Source organism: Eretmochelys imbricata, chromosome 4 (assembly GCF_965152235.1).
Source record: "Eretmochelys imbricata isolate rEreImb1 chromosome 4, rEreImb1.hap1, whole genome shotgun sequence".
NCBI classification, from domain to species: domain Eukaryota; kingdom Metazoa; phylum Chordata; order Testudines; family Cheloniidae; genus Eretmochelys; species Eretmochelys imbricata.
Window position 1 is genome coordinate 83,524,602 of NC_135575.1, and position 17,390 is coordinate 83,541,991.

Below are 17,390 nucleotides of genomic sequence, written 5' to 3' on the forward strand. Positions count from 1 at the left end.
GCACTATAAGCTCAACAGATTTTGCTGTTTTTCTGCTGCAAAATAGAACTGTGATGCTGATGATCATCTTTGATGTCCTAATTTCTGAAGACTCTCCCTTGATTTCAAAACAAACTGTCTTTGTCCCTTGATGAGATTTATTCTTAATTAGGAACTGGCCATTAAAACTATTTCAAAGTTGCACTCCAGCTTTTTAAATTTATTTAAAATTCAAAATAAAACCTAGTTTTCAGTCTTGTTCCCAGAGGCCTATAGTGGAAAAAATTGAACCTGCACTTCACTATTGGCATAACTCTCTCTGCTGCTGGTAACCACCATGGACCAAGGTTATACCTTGTAGATCCTGCCATCTCATGCTCATGCCACAAGTGGGTGATGCTTAGACCACCACCACTGCTTTTCCCAAATCTTGCCTCTGGAGCTAAAAGGCCAGGGGCCAGAAAGAACAGAGGGATATCTGCACCCCACAAAGAGTAAAAATGTTGCAGCATCCACTTGAGCATCCAAACACCTCTCCCCACATCTTGTGGCCAGAGCAATAACAACCTGATCCACCCTAGCTGGTGTCCAATGAGGTGGCTTCCTCCTCTGCTCTAGTGTTTGCTAATTCCCCCCTCTACTGGAGACTGGCCACAGCCTCAGACAACTCTCTCTGCTTTGGTTACATGGGTCATATTTTCAAGCTTTTCTTTTTGAAAGCTGAAAGTTAGAAATGAGGGCATTTTATTCAAAATGAAAGTTGAGATTCTGACATTCTCAAATAAGGCTGGAAGCAGAGACCAGATTTCATGTAATTTGCCCATTTTAAGTTGTCTGATGCTATAGCTTATAAGCACCACTTGTTTCCCAAATCAGATAGGGCTTCAGTTTTTGCAGGAGAATATTAACAGGAAAGACTGAAGATACTGTCTGGAAAATATTCAGACTTCAAGCAGCAAATTTATAATTTTGGGAGGTGTTGAGAGTTCTGCATAGGCACCAAACAAAAAATGTTGTTTTGGCTGCTGTTAAATAAAAATGCACTGTGCATACAATTCAAGTTTCAGATGCTTTACACTCCTACAGAAAGTCTAAAATTATTACAATACTCATCTTTGTGCTATATATAAACAAAATGGTAGTTTGAAGAGAAGCACATGGCTCAGCTACTTTACCTTTAATTCATAATTTGAGAACAAGACAACAGGAAATGTCTGTCAACTGTGTTCTTATATTATTAGAAGGAATAGGGAAAGAATCAGCTTTTGAGAGGAGAAAAAAACAGCCACCTTCTTCCAAAAGGAAAAGGGAAGATTTTCTGAGGAGATAAAGTGGAAGAGACTATCTAGTAAAGAGAAAAGGAATACTTGTGGCACCTTAGAGACTAACAAATTTATTTGAGCATAAGCTTTCGTGAGCTACAGCTCACTCTAGTAAAGAACACTGAAAATGAGGTGAAAGTCTATAAATATCCCAAGGCAAGAGGATTTTCAACTAATGGCCCAGGACAACAGATGTCTGGGTCATAACTGAAAATTTCAAAGTAAAAAAAAAAAAAAAAAAAAAAATTCCTAACAATCTCAGAGAAGTCTAAGAAGAACATACGGTTTCCTTCATCAATGAATGAAGGGAAGTTATATGGAGAGGTACTACCAAGGAGGTAGCCATCAGGAGGGAAAAATTCCCTTTGGGATGAAAAGGGAATTACATTTAAACTGCCTGACAGACTTATTACCCAGGAGCTGTCAATAAACCTGGTTTTAAAAACAATCATCCATGAGTGAGAAAGAACCACAAAGCTCACCTTTGATGCACTTTTGCACCCCCCCATTTCACTAGCTAAACTGTGATAAACAGCCAATTTCACTCAGTGTCCTTTACAATTGGTGGATAATAAACTAACATAAAATGCTCTAAGAAGCTTATGCAATGATGAACAGAATTTACAATAGGTGTGACATACAAAACTGACAAACTCCCCATACCAAATTAAATCTGAGCAGCTGGGATGATTAAAACTAAGCCCGTTTTGTTAGTTTCTTCAGAGAAAAGAATTGCTGTAGGAACACTTAAAAGTGCATAGTGTAACCTTGATATTGTAGTTTATTTGTGTCTCATTCAAAAATAAAGACTTTAAATGGTGAATAATTTTAATCAGCACAGTTATACAAATAATTACAGCAGTACTATTCAAAGAACGTTACAGTCACAAAGAACAATAATTTCAATTATAGCTTTTTTCTATACTACTGTTTAAAGTTAAAAACTGTTTGAACATTGTCAAGCATATAAAAATTTAATCCACAAAAGTCAGCAGGTTCAGAGGTAAAGCTTCTTTAACCAATACAGTTGTCAAGTTATCAGAGAGGACAAAAGAAACTAGATGATCCTGTGTGCCAAATGTATCACAATATTAAATATTCAAAAACTTATGCCATTGTGCTAAACATGGAGGGAGAAAATGGATCTTACTTTTGTAGGTCTAGGTCGCAACACTATTTAACAAAACTTTTTCTTTATGTTTAATAGAAAGACCCCCCAATATTTCTGCCATAAGGGAGTCAGGACAACAAGCAGAAGTACAGTAGTAACTATGGATAGCAGATCATAATTCATGCTCTTTATGAAAGAAAATCCTGCGGCCAGTGACCAAAACACCTGTTGCAGTTTAGATATGGAACTGAACTACATGACATACTGCCTTCCATTACCACTTCCATAATATCTTACATGTATTATGTAACTGGAAACTGGTGCTAAGGTTGGTCTGAAAACTACTAAAGAGATCTAGTATAAAACATAACATTAAAAATATAAGTTAAAATGCAAAACTTCAGATTTATCCTTGTATTCTACTTTGTCCTCTTTTCTAATCCTGGTTGATAGTATCTCTCAAAACTTGGATGTTATCTACTAAATTCGTTTCCCAAAGCTCCATGTCTGTTCCCACCAATGAGCCAGGGCAGAGAGCTGCAAGTAGTGCCACCACTAAAGGCAATGGCTATTAAGCCAGTTTGGGGAGTAGTTGAATTTTCTGTTTTTATTGGACCTCACATTAGAATTTCACTTCACATTTATTCTCCTATCCAACAAACATTTCCACCCAGTACAGCAGGTTCTTTCCCCCCACCCCCTTCATGTGTAGGTCCATAAGTCAGGAAAAGACATCACCTCTGACCCAGAATGAACACCATTTCTTTATTCAGCTAGAATGATCTGCAATAGTTGCAGAACAAGACACTTCCTGCATCCTCAACGTTTTAACTCACTCACATGAAAGGAAGTGGTACTGCTGTGCAACCAGAATGACTTTGTTGTTGCTACAAGGTAGATTTCCTCCACTATTCTGTACAACAAATTCAGATATTTATATACCCTCTTCCTGCATCAGTAAGAAATAAAACATAGATCTACTTTTTATCAAAAACATTCCCATAAACTGTAATAAAAAGAAAACCCTTTGAGCCATGACCTAGAAGTTCTGAAGACGAAACAAGGATGAAAAATTAGGACCATTTACAAACTAAGCACATGCTTGAAAATTTATTGCAATTTAAAAAATTAAAATTAAAAATTTCAATTTTTACATCTTGGATCCAAAGTGCAGCAATTCCATCCTTCACAAGTGTGAACTTCATTTGTGCTTTGCAAATAAAAATAATGTGCAATTTCAATTTTCACCTCTCTTTTATAAATACATCCTCTTTCAGGAAACACTGATTAAATTGAAATTGTCCATTTAAAACCAATTTACAAGAAATTACACCACACTGCAGTGCACTTTAATCAGCAAACAATGATGACATTTTCTTGCACCAAGATAATCTACAAAAGCAATAGAAATACAAGTCTGGTGATCAAGTAAGAACTCTGGGCAAAGTAGAAATAATTTATAACCAAGCAGCACGAACATTAGTGGGCTTAGGTCTCCGTAATGCCCCACTAGATGCATCAGAAACTGGTTTCTCAGTCCTATGACTGACTGCACTGGATGCGCTAGATGCTCTTGACGCTCCTCCTATTAGAAAGTATAAGGAGAAAATATATATTAACAAATTATATTGTTATTTTGGATGCTTGGATAAGGTAGGAGGCCCTATTGCTTCCTTTCCCCCCCATACCACCCAAAGAACTGTTGTCATGGTTGTTCTAGAGTTTGGGGGCCAATCCAGACCAATGAGGGGATGTGTCCCTCCCTGGTCTGTAAACCTGGGTGCCTCAAAAGGCTTTATTGCTGTAGCTCCAAACCTGGGCTGCTCACAATCAGCTTACTAGCATGCAGGTCACACCCTAAGTGTCTGTGTGCTATACAGCTCTGGTTCAGCAGCTCTGACCTCAGCAGCCTCTCTACAGACCCTGCCCCCCCGGCTTCCACCAGACTTGGTTACAACAAACAAGAATATGATCCAATATACTCCCAGTTCCAAATTTCCCCAAATTGCCCTTGCCTGGACAACTCAGAGAAATAATTAGATTTGTTGCTCTTGTAAAGAGACAAAACTACATCACATCTTATTAACGTAACTAGGGCCAAATACACCCCTTCCTTTAAACACAGCACTGTGTTTATGGTAAAAATGAAACACATTTATTAACAAAACATACATGGGATTTAGTGAGTTCAAGTAAAAGGAATGAAGATAGAAAGAGTTACGAGTAAAACAAAACACTTCTAACTGTCTAAAACTTAATCTGGCAAGATACAGGCTTTGTTCAAGATGGTTGCTCTCATCAGTCATTCTTTTCCCCACCCCTGGCTGACTTTCCCTCAGTCAGAACTTTTCATAAGAGTACAAGGTGCCGGCTTCCCTTGTCAGCTTCCCTTGTCGTCTTAGGTGAAAGATCTTTGCCGAAGCAGGTTGCTCACCTTCATTCAGTTCCCAGAGACTTCAACTCCTTGTTGGTTGAAGGACCCATCTTTCTTAGCTCACAAGAGCTGTTCCCTTGTGTCTGTTTAGTGATGGATGCCAAAGATGGCTTCTGTCTTTGCTTATATCTTTCAAAATTCCATGACTATTTCAAGAGGCAGGATAACCTCATGCGGTTCTTCCCTTCCTGAGGGCTTCCCATTCCCTTGTATGATTTCAATGAAAATGGATCTTCTATTGTTCCTGATTCCACCATGCTTAATTTACATAAGTAAATATAGCTGACATTTCCTCCTGTCTGGGCAGACTATACCGCCTAATATCAATGAGTACCCATAATTCCTTACACAGTGTTAATACATACATTTCACAATGATATTAATCACATGTGTAATTAGTTTTCAGAAAGACCTTGCTCTATACACTTTTATAATACAGTAATATTGTATGCAATCAGTTAGTTCAATTGCTTATCACTTGAGGTTCAGCCTCCCTCTCTCTTCATAGCTCAGATAAAGTTCCTCTTCCCTGCTGGGGCTGCGGCCATGCTGTCTCTTCCCCCACTTGTTAGCTTGATAGCTTTGTTTAGCTGGTATGCAAATGTGCCTCCATTGTGTTTGCCTGACAGCCAATCTGGAATAGACATGCTGACCCCCAACTACCTGTGAGCTTTGATGGTTGTTTATTGCACATGTAAATTGCAGTCTCACTGTCTTTGATCAACCCTTCTTCATTTGTATTCAAGACCTGGGCAGACCTGTTTACAATTCCCCTGAACTGCCTTGTTTAAACACACTTTAGTCAGAACTCCAGCAGTGTTGCCAACCCTCACCGCTGGAAAATCATGGGTCAGACCCCCACAAAAATCATGAGATTAAGGAAAACTCCTCATGATTTTTAAGCCAATGAAATGTGGGTTCTCTTTATTTTCCTTCTGGTTTCTGAGCCTTTGAAGTGCTCTCAGATCACACATCTGGCTGACAGCAGGAGCCCCAGCCACCCAGGTCTGACGGCAGAAGCCTCTCCTTGCAGGAGTCCTGTGAGGAGCGGCTCCCGCTATCAGCCCTGGGGTGGGCTGACAGTGGGAGCTCCGGCCGCCTAGGGAGGGCTGGCAGCGATTTTGAAATAAAATTACTAAGGCTGATTCATGATCTTGGGCTAGAACCCTCAAATGTCAGGGTTTTGTCCCCCTCCCCAGCAAACCTGACATTTGAGAGTTCTGTCGCAAGATCATGTGTCAGGCTTCATTTTACTTAGAAATCACATCTCTTGCAATTAATTTGTGAGAGTTGGCATGTCTGATACCCATCCCATACGTACACCATAGAAGAGAATTAATGATCAGTAAGTTATTTGTTTTCAAATTATACCCCAACAAGCCATATTTTGAGCAAAGATGTGTGTGCAGGGTATGAATAAAGGGGTTTTCACTGTCATAAATGTCATTGCCATGTTTGCTGCAGACCCTCCTAATAAATTAAAAACAAACCTAAAATGGTTTGAGTAGTTTAGAAGTAGTCTGGACAAAGCATTCAAGAATACAGTAGAACCTTATAGTTACAAACACCTCAGGAATGGAGGTTATTTGAATTCTGAAATGTTCATAACTCTGAACAAAACATTATGGTTTCTCTTTCAAAAGTTTACAACGGACCATAGACTTAATACAGATTTGAAACTTCACTATGCAGAAGAAGAATGCTGCTTTCCCTTTTTTTTTTTTAGTAGTTTATGTTTAATACAGTATTATACTGTATTTGCCTTTTTTTCGTCTCTGCTTCTGCCCGATTGTGTACTTTTGGTTCCAAATGAGGTCTGTGGTTTGACTGGTCAGTTTGTAACTCCGGTGTCTGTAACTCTGAGGTTCTACTGAATGTTGTAGATAATCTTGCTGATGCAAAACTGTTTAACAAGAGGAGTTCTTAGAAATTAGATATGGTAAAGAGTAATCATACAAATAATTCATAGTTAATTTATTTTTACATATGAAGAAAACGATTTATTGTTCTTAAAGAAAACTACTGAAGGTTCTTCCATTGTAACAGGAGGGAGAAAAACGGCTCTGTGTGCAAAAATAAAGTAGAATGCACACAAATGCCATACCAGGTCCACTTACTTGAAGAGCTAAGCTGGCTTAGAGCAGACTTTCCTCGTCTTGTGGATGGTGAAGAACTTAGATAACCCATATGGCGCTGATAGTCCATCAACTGTTCAGAACGCTTCATACCAGCTGTTGGTTTCACTGCTTCCAGTCTCTTTAGAAGAGCCTTAATTTAAAAAAGCCAGTTTTGGTTAAAGAAGCAATAAAGAAAATATGCACAAACAAACTAATTTATATTTGTATAGACCACAATAGCCCACAACTGAAGTGTGATCTATAACTCTACACTCAATACAGTTAATTACCAGTGAAGGGATTCAATGTTATTCCACCCTTGGGTCCATTTTTTCCCCCCTCACTCTTTTAGTTAAGCATATATTAAACTCAAATACTACATTTATTTTAAGTCCCTAAATTGTGCTTTGCACTGCACACTATATACAAAATGAGTGTCTGTATAGCCATTTAACTGTACTTTGTGTTTCTCAAAAACAAAATTAAATAAATCTATCATTACATGGGGGAGGTAAAAATAGTGTGATTGTTTCAGATTAGTTTTCCAGTGAGTGGCATAAGCAGTCATGGAATGTCAGCCTAAGTGCAATAAATCCATAAACATACTATAGTTTGCATATGGGAACCTGCATTGAAAAAGAGTGCAAGAGAGAAAGGACAAGCAGTTTTGGCTTAGATGTAGTATGTCATGTGTTTGTATCATGTGCCAGTCTGTTCATCATCAAATGGAAATACCTAAGTAAGGAAAAGTCAAAGGAAGGACTTTGGCTAGAAATAGCTCCTGCTTAAAGCCAGTTGCAAAACATGAAATGTTAAACTAGTCTCTAAATGTTAGATCCAACTTTGTACATATGGTTTTATCGCCATCTCCTACACAGCTGCATAATTTTTGACATGTGGCAGGAATTATAAATTGATCATTCACTAATCCTGAAACTTTAAATTGTAATTTCTCAAAATGTTTAATGAATCAGTCTATACAGGCAGGCTAATCTAATGAACTGATATTCTTCTGTTAAAAGACAAACATGCTATGAATTTACATTCCAATTACTGTATAAGGTCTTTGTACAATTTACATACCAGGAACATCACAGTAAACTTCAAGTATGCCTTATACTGCATAATGACTGTTTATCTACTGGATATGCCCACACTACGCAAGAGTTGAAGGAAACATATAGGTTTGGTTTTAACATACACATTTGATACATAAAAATGCAATCAAGCTGCAATGCACATGTTCAGAAAGGGATGGAGCTCCCATTACAGAAGCAAAAAAGCCAATAATTTTAAAACATGCCTCTTTCACAAGTAAGAAAGATGTTATTTTCAAAAAAAATTAAAATGAAGACAGATGAACATTATTGGAAATATTAAGCCTTATTTATTGAGAGATCAGATACAGATTTTAAAGTGGTAGTGGCAGGTTCTACCCTGCCATAAGGGACCCTCCTGTAAGAGATGAGAGGGTAGCCAGCCTTCATCTCTGTCCTTACTCTCTGCTGAGAATTTCATCAAGGGGCATTATCTGGTACCATTTGTAGCCAGGGTTTTGCAATCTGGACAGCAGCCTACTGCGTATGGAAATGAACCCACCCAAACGTTTGAAATGGCAGTCCTGACCAACTGAATCAATGAAGAACTAACAGATTCCTTATATTTGATTACCAACAGTGTAAGCCTTCTAGCCCCTTACTAAACAGTTATTTCATACAGTCATTTTAAATTGACTTTTCTTTCAATTACTAATTTAAATCTCTGATTTTTAAAGTTAATATTTTCTTTAACACAATATCTTAAAATGTTCACTGAATAATGCTATTACCATTCTTACTTCTTCTGCACCCTTTAGTCTCTATGGCTCTAATCTCACACCATTCAAGTCAATGGGAGTTTTACCATTCACTGCAATAGTTGTAGGACCAAGCCCTATAAAATAAGCTTTTGTTGGTATAAGAGATATTTCACTGATTAGGATTCACTGAAAACAGGGGGCCACTAGATTCCCTTATATTTTAAAATACACCAACACCACTCCTTGCTCTTAAGAACTTGTATTGCAGCTATCATTGTTTTAGCCAAGATGGACTTTAGAAACAAAGCTAAATCAATTTAAAATAAAAAAAATTAGATCAGTGCTCAGCAAATCAAGGCACCACGTGGTTTTCCCCTCATCTCTGAAAAACAATGCTAATGTAGTACGTCTGTTACTATCCCAGCCAGTGCTAGCCCAAGAGACCTGAAAAGGTTATAAAATAGAATTTTTTCTCCCCCTCACCATGTAAGATTAAGTAGATTTCAGATATTGGATTTAACATAAAAGTAGATGAAAACAAGTGAAAGTTTTGTAATCTTCCAGCATTACTGCGCCTTCCTGTTTGCAAAGCCTTACACTGATGAGTAAGACTCTTCCCTTTAGGAACAGGGTCTACAGATTTCTGAAGAATTTCTAAAGCACAAACTGTAGACAGCGGAAGCATGCACTGCATCACTGACATTTGGAAAACAAACAACAAAACAGAAGCCGTATAAAAGATTGGTGCTGCTTAGTGGCTTAAAATGAATGGCGATAATTCAACTTCCAGCACAGTAAGTGAGCACTAAAACTAGTCTGGGCACTTTCTTTTTTCAAAAATTCAGTATATGTTCTTCTAAAGCCATTCCGGAGTGGGGAAGGGAGAAATCACAAGTAAAATTGAGTATCTAGCGCCATAAAGTTCAGTTTAAATGAAAGTTTAAGCTGCTACTTTCCCTTGTCTTATGTTGCTCTTTGGATCTGTGTAGGCTTCAGTTTCAACATCCATTGAACTCCAAATAGCTGACCGTTGTGCCTCAACAGCTGTTCAAGTGTATTTATATTATGACTTCTCTAATTTCGTTCTTATTAGAACCACACTATTATTTTGCAGAGCAGAGAAAGAACAGAAGGTGCATTTGAGGACAGCTCCTTTTTGTTCCTCTTCATGGACTAATTTCTAATTTTCTTCCATTGTTAAAGTGGCATTAATTGGCTCTATACTTGTCAGTTAGTTGTAAGTAACAGATAAACCCCAGAGTTCTTTCATCTATGACGAACACTTAACGGAACTTTGCTAATTATTTTTGTGAGTAGGAGCCGCGTGAAGCTCAATGAAAGAAAGCTGAGAAGATAAACAGCAGCATGAGCAAAAAGGACACAGTTTGAATATCACAAGGAACCATTATTTACAGTGCCTTCTATAGCTTCTTTTATTACTGTAGCACCTAGGACCCCATTGTGCTAGGTAGGCACTGTACATACACAGAACAAAAAGAGAGTTCTTCCCCCAAGAGCCTACAATCTAAGTAAATGCTTTGATCATAGTTATCCTACTTCATGTCATTAGCACTATTGCTTGTGCCATGCAAATGGGCACATCTGTGTAACAATCCAAGCAGCGCTATAACAATGGGATTTTAGCATCCAGGACGAGCAAGCATATTTGCACCCCCTCTTGTTTCTACCCCACTTTCTTTCTCTGTCCCATTTTTCCACCCCCGTGGCTTTGCGCCCTGGGCATCTGCCCCACCCCGGTTATGGGCCTGAGTCCAAGAGCCTGATATTCTTCCCTAGTGAGGGAAAAGTTACAACAGCAACTTCTCCACGTGGCGGGATTTCTAATGCTGGGAACTGCTGCCTGGATCTATACCTGACCTTGGGCTAGATCTGGACTCCTATCACAAGGTTGCCTTTAGACATGGTTTTTTTATTATATTACCAGATTAAAGGAAAGCCTAAATATTTTATTTTAGAAAAACAACCATGAAGCACAAAGCCCTAGGAAGTATCCCCCTTTGCTCCAGCCTCTGGAGGTTCTGCCTGCAGCTCAGCTTCTGAGCTCCTGCCGTATTCCACATTCCAGGAGACTTTGTCCTACTGCAATTGCATTCTGTTGATCTTTTAACTTCGGACAAATGGGCTAGTGTGTTAACAAGAGCACTCTCAGCACTGTTCCTGCTGCCCTGTAAATGTAATCACCAAGGCTAATAGTGACAAACAACAGCCTTAAAAATCTACAGCCCTCTATTTGACATCTGTTGCCTCTCCAGCCTACCCAAAATGCTGCTGCTAAAATCATCTTCCACCCCTTCCACTTCACCCGCATCACCTCAAGTCCTTTCACTAGTTTCCTATCTATTCCTTAGCAAATGTCAAACTCTTCATCCTTACCTTCAGAGCTCTAAACATCTCCACTCCTTCCTACATCTCAGTTTCTATCTTCTTGCACACCACATTTTGGTTGCCCCTCTCTAATGATCCCTTGTCTCCTCCTCATGACCTTGTGCCTTTTTCAGGGTGGCCTCAGCAGCTGGGACTGCCTCCTTCTTGTGTATCAAGCAATCTAACTTTCCTTCAGAAAATACTTCTTCAAAACTCAGTCTTCAGCTGGCTTTCCAACACTTCTCTGCTCTAGCACGATCTACTCCTGCTCTATCTACTAGAAAAAGTAAATAAAAAAGTACCTTACCTACCTTGTCTCGCTCATAAAGCAATGCAGCATTTACAAGAAAGCCAGATTGTATAAAAACACTCTCCCAACACCTGCTTCTCAATGCCATAATCTCTCCTGACCTTCCCTACCCTCTAACCATCACAGAGTATTGTCATCAAGTTATCTACAGTAGAACCTCAGCGTTACGAACACCTTAGGAATGGAGGGTGTTCGTAACTCTGAACAGAATGTTATGGGCTGCTCTTTCAAAAGTTCTCAACTGAATATTGCAGAATAACATTTCAAAGCTGTATTAAGTCAGAAAAAAAGTTTTAAACCACTTTAATTTAAATAAAACAAGCATGGAGACAGTTACCTTGTCAATTTTTTTAAAAAATTTCCCTTTATTTTTTTAGTAGTTTACATTTAACACAGTACTGAACTGTACAGCATTTGCTTTTTTTCTTTTGTCTCTGCTGCCTGATCGCATACGTCCGGTTCCAAAGAGATGTGTGGGTGACTGGTCAGGTCGTAACTCCGATGTTTGTAGTTCCGAGGGTCTACTGTACCTACTTTAGACTGTCAGCATCTCAGGACAGGGACTCTGAGTTATGTGTTTATAAAGAGCAATGCACATTAACTGTACTGTAAAAATAAGGATTCTTACATATCAACAGTCAGCGTCAGTGCAAGCTTCCTTCCACTGCTCTCCTCACCCAATATACTGTAACTGTTCTGGATGGTATCACTTCCAAAGCTGAGAGGGTGGCTCTGACTAGGTCCATTCACGTTTCTCCAAGGCTTCCAAATGAGCAAATAGATGCAAATTGTGATGGCCATTTATCTGTCAGGAACTGGGCTGAGTAAACTAGCTCATTTCATGCAGGCCACCTAACAAGTGCCAAATGGTAATGATTTTTAATCATGACCAAACAGAGACACATTTAAAACGGCAACCTATGTGTTTATCCCATTACTTTACAGAACGTGAACTGATTCAGGGACTAGATGGTAAAGTACCTGTATGATGGTGTTTTAAGGTCTCTGATTTATAGCCGGGGCTGGTCCCATTATAAGACCTTGTTTCAGTTGCACATTGCCAGATTTTAACCATTCAGGCTGAAATTTCCCATGACAGGAGTTGGTCTCTGGCTGAATCTTTTTGGAAACTTGCAGCCAAAATGTCTCAGCCATTTCTGAGAATGGGGCTCAGGAAAATACATGTTTTTTCAGTGTTAAAAGATATGACAACCTTTTCTTTGGAAACCTTTAGCAATCTCCTGTTTTGGCACAGGGATTTGAAATTTGGCAGGTGGTGGCCTTTGTGTCAGGGATGGACTGTGTGCGGTCTCTGTAAAAAAATCCACCAACATTTGGCGAAGTTATAAACCTTTGGGGGTGGGGGGAGGGGAAAACACAGTTTGAACAACACTCAGAGACTTGTTAGAGCTTAACAGCTAAAATCTTTGAAGATTTCATCTTCCCTGAGCATGCTCAAGCCTCTCACAGCTCGTTAATGCTGACCAGACTGCAGCTGCACTATCCTCAGAGCTTCTGAAGATGCTCCCACCAATCAAGGGCTATAGGGGACTTTTCCTATAATTGCTGCTCAAGGCCAGGGATGGGCTAGGCAGAAGAACCCAGAGCAGGGAACCCCTTAGTCCTATGCACTCAGTGACCTCCGCCCTTCCTGGCACCTCAGCAACATGCAGGAAGAAGGCATTTGATTGAAATGCAGAGGGCCAAGAGCCAATATTCCTGACTCATCATTCCTCTGCTGTCAGCAGTGAAATCCACTGGTAAAAAAAGTGTCCCATCCCCCTCTGGTGCTGGTCCACATAAAGGATAACAAGTTGCTGCCATCAGTTACTGCATTAGCTCAAGTGACAGAGTCTATGAGGTGAATCTAAAGGTTCCAACCCTGCTGATGACCCATGTCAGTGTCAATATGATGCCACATGATGGAATCTTCTGAGGAGGGGTGGGAGTATCTGCTTTTAAAGCAAAGGAAATTATATAGAAGAAGCTATGTTAAAAGGGACATTATGAAGGCTTCAAAGTCAAACATTTAAAAGTTAGGACATGCCAAAATTAAGGTTGCCTGTGCTGCCATGTGCATATGCGTTATGATACAGTCTTTAATTGCATGATCATATAGTACTTTTCCCCCACCTGCTCTAGGGATGAATCAGGGTTGCATACTGAAGAAGACTGTCTGTGGGACCCCTGCAGAAGTTGGAAGATGTGTAGCGAATGAGGCAGGAGATTGTAGGATGGTCCCACAGTTAAGGCAGTTGAATGCGACCTGGAGAACTGGATTCTACCCCTGCTTCTACCACAGAGTGACTAAGTGATGCTAGACAAGTCACTAAAACCAAACTTTTCACAAGTGATCACTAATTGTGTGTTCGTCATTTTCTGGGTGTCTAACTTGAGACCTGGGGTCTGATTTGCTTAAGTGCTGAGCACTCACAGCTGCAACTGAAGTCAATGAGAACTGTGCTGTGAATATCTGAAATGCTATATAATGCTAAACACTCTGAAAAATCTGGTCCTAGGTATCTCAAAATTGGGTAGCCAAAATTAGTGGATACTTTAGACCTTAATCTCTCTATGATTGCCATTTGTAAAACGGAATAATAAACCCCCTCGACTCCAGCATGTGTTGTGAACATAAATTCGTTAATGCTTGTGAAGCATTCAGATGCTATAGCAGTGGTCCCCAACCTTTCTGTGGGAATAGCACATTCCTATTCCCAACAGACTGCGGCGGGCGCCAAACACCCCGCTGCCGAAATGCCGCCGAGAAGCAGCAGTGGAAAGAAGCCTCGCTGCCGAAAAATGGCAACACTTCTTGGCGATATTTCAACGGGCAGTTCTCAGGTGGCCAGGCTCGGCGGTGGCATTTCGGCAGCACGGTGTCCTGCAGGCGCACACAAGTGACCCTGCGGGCGCCACTGCACCCGTGGGCATCGCGTTGGGGACCCCTGTGCTATAGTGATGAGGACCACAGAAAAGCCTATGAGGAAATTAATAATTCGGTCTTCAGAGCAGGGTTTGAAAAATGTGCAGTAAACACAGCATGGGGCCACACACCCCGAACAACGAGGAGAAAAAAGTTGCTCATTAAGTGAGCACCATCCATTCTGTGCACTGAATGAACAAGGGGTCCTGTAGAAAAAGAAACCAAAAACTTTCTCTCATAATGCATACATATAAGGAGGCTGCATTAAGGTTGCACAGGCAGTCTGGATTCTGGCATTTCCTAGTTTTTGATGCTTGACTTTGCAACTTTAAAAATGTTCCTTTAACATAGTTTATGCAGACTACTAGTCTGCATAATAAAATAAACTTCCAACTCGTAAGGTACTTTAGGATACATTCCAGCCAATAAGCTTTAGCATGCTGACAATTATGTACTATGATTATATTCACACCGCATCTGGTTTAATGTGTGTCAATACAGACAGATATATACCTGCAGAAGTTAGAAAAATTCTAACATAGCAGCAACATTTGTTCCACATTCCATTCGGAAAAAATAGGTTGACAGAAAAAAGAATATGCCAGACTTATTTTACAAGGATAAAACATTGTGTGACTCAATAGTATCCTCTACTGGTCAGTCATATTTTGTTCTTGCTATTTCAGATAGCAGCCTATAACCTAAACAAAATGATTAAACTTTCCTGCTTACAAAAACAAAAATTAAAAGAAATAGCCAATGGGAAAAGTTTGACATCCATGAAGAATCAACTTGGAAAGAGGTAGTCTTTAAAATGTCCACAATAAGAAAGATCTGAGGGCTGTATTAATGACATTTTGAAGATTTATCAATTCATGTATTTCTATTCAGTTTTATGCTGCTGACTATCTAGGGCAGTGGCTCTCAAACTTTCCAGACTACTGTATTCCTTTCAGGAGTCTGATTTGTCTTGTGTACTCCCAAGTTATACCTCACTTAAAAAAATCAGATATAAAAATACAAAAAAGCGTCAGAGCACTCATTACTGAAAAATTGTTCACTTTCTCATTTTTACCATATAATTATAAAATAAATCAATTGGAATATAAATATTGTACTTTTATTTCAGTGTATAGTATACAGAGCAGTATAAACAAGCCATTGTATGAAATTTTAGTTTGTACTGACTTCACTAGTGCTTTTTACGTAGCCTGTTGTAAAACTAGGCAAATATCTAGATGAGTTGATGTACCCCCTGGAAGACCTCTGCGTACCCCTAGTTGAGGGCCTCTGCTCTAGGGGATAACTCCTGTACAGAACCTCTGCTCTAGGGGATAACTCCTGTACTGTACAAATGAGTATTTGTGGTATTTTTCTTCTTGGGCTAAAAGCAAACATCAGGAACATCTTCAGAAATATTTATCACACGTTAAGGGAGTAATCTATGAAATGGCTAATTGAATTTTGGAGTATGCAAACGTGAAGTCATTCATTTTTGATCCCAAAGATTCTAAAGCAACAGATGGTTGGGTAATACTGACAAAGAAAGGTACTTGTGGATTCAAGTTAGCAGTAACAAAGATAGAAGTGCATCACAGGTGGTAAGAGAGACTAACTGGCACAATGTTTAGATAAGAAAAAAGGCAAATTATAACAGTGTATCATGTTATGATTGGGGTCTACCTGGAGCATGGCATCTGGTTTTCAGCACCATGCCTGTCCAGAAAATGTACAAACTCTGGAGGAGATCCTGAGAAGAACTACTAAATTTGTCAAAGATATGGGAACCCCAGCTATAGTGGCAGGCAGAAGAATCTAAGCTTACAACTGAGAAGCTGATAGGGTTAAGGAAATCTTATTGCAATGTACCTAAAAAAAGACCACAAAAACTTGAGTAAGGTCCTATTCCAAATAAGCAACAAAGGAAATTAAGAGACTATGCAAAGTTTAGCTATGTGGTAATCTGGCACGCTGTAAGATTTATCAACATGATTTTTTCTAGATGACAACGAGCATCACACATCTGTAACTTGTGTTTATTACAATTTAAATTCATACACTACGTGCATAACTTACTTTAAAAAAGCAACCTGACAGAGGTTTTGGTGAATATGGGGATAAGCATAGCCCACGAGAGAGAAGAAGAGTCTTTGGCATCCCGGCAGAATTGGTATTAGGATTGCTTGGTCTGACTACATTTTCTCAGATGTACATGTAGGAGCCTGTTTTGGACTAGTGCTTGTGCTTTACCTCTGATGATGGTATAAGAAACACAATGTGGCAATCCAGAATACAAGTGGCCAAAGGAACATATCACTGATAAATTTGTAGTTTAAACAGCCTATTAAAAAGAAAGATCGCAGGCAAACTGTCATGTAGGATATTTAAATATTTCCATGCCTCAATCACATTCCAGAAAAAAAGAAAATCCCAATTTATTCTTTTTTAAATGGACAACTTGATTCCCTCTATACTGAACTGAATATAACAAGATTATGCAATCTAACTTAAATGTCTATTAAAATTGTAACAAACAAGGTGTAGGGTATATGACTGTAGTTGAGAGATGCTGATGGCCCCCATACACTTGTCATAGGTAGGGCCCTACCAAATTCATGGTCCATTTTGGTCAATTTCACAGTCATAGGATTTTAAAAATGGTAAATTTCAGCTATTTAAATCTGAAATTTCACAGTGTTGTAATTGTAGGTGTCCTGACCCAAAAAGGAGTTGTGGGCGTGGGGTCACAAGATTATTGTAGGGGAGGAGGCTGCATTACCGCTACCCTTACTTCTGCGTTGCTGCTGATGGCAACGCTGCCTTCAGAGCTGGGCTCCTGGCCAGCAGCTGCTGCTCTCCAACTGTTCAGCTCTGAAGGCAGCGCTGCCATCAGCAGCAGCGCAGAAGTGAGGGAAGCAGTAACGCAACCCCCCACACACACTACAATAACCTTGTGACCCCCCCTACAACTCCCTTTTAGGTCAGGACCCGCAATTTGAGAAACACAG

General features: G+C 39.5%; 1 protein-coding gene across 3 annotated transcripts in view; it reads right to left on the reverse strand.

The window, feature by feature from the left end:
- Positions 1 to 2,064: 2,064 nt before the first annotated feature.
- Positions 2,065 to 17,390, reverse strand: part of CFAP97 (cilia and flagella associated protein 97) — a 55,472-nt gene continuing 40,146 nt past the window's right edge. For all 3 annotated transcript variants that reach the window (XM_077815545.1, XM_077815547.1, XM_077815546.1), the window contains exons 5-6: positions 6,964 to 7,114; positions 2,065 to 3,997 (exon numbers count right to left, since the gene is read on the reverse strand). In XM_077815545.1, coding sequence (XP_077671671.1) covers positions 3,870 to 3,997; positions 6,964 to 7,114 — 279 coding nt within the window. In that variant the 3' untranslated portion in view covers positions 2,065 to 3,869. The remainder of the gene's footprint in view (positions 3,998 to 6,963; positions 7,115 to 17,390) is intronic.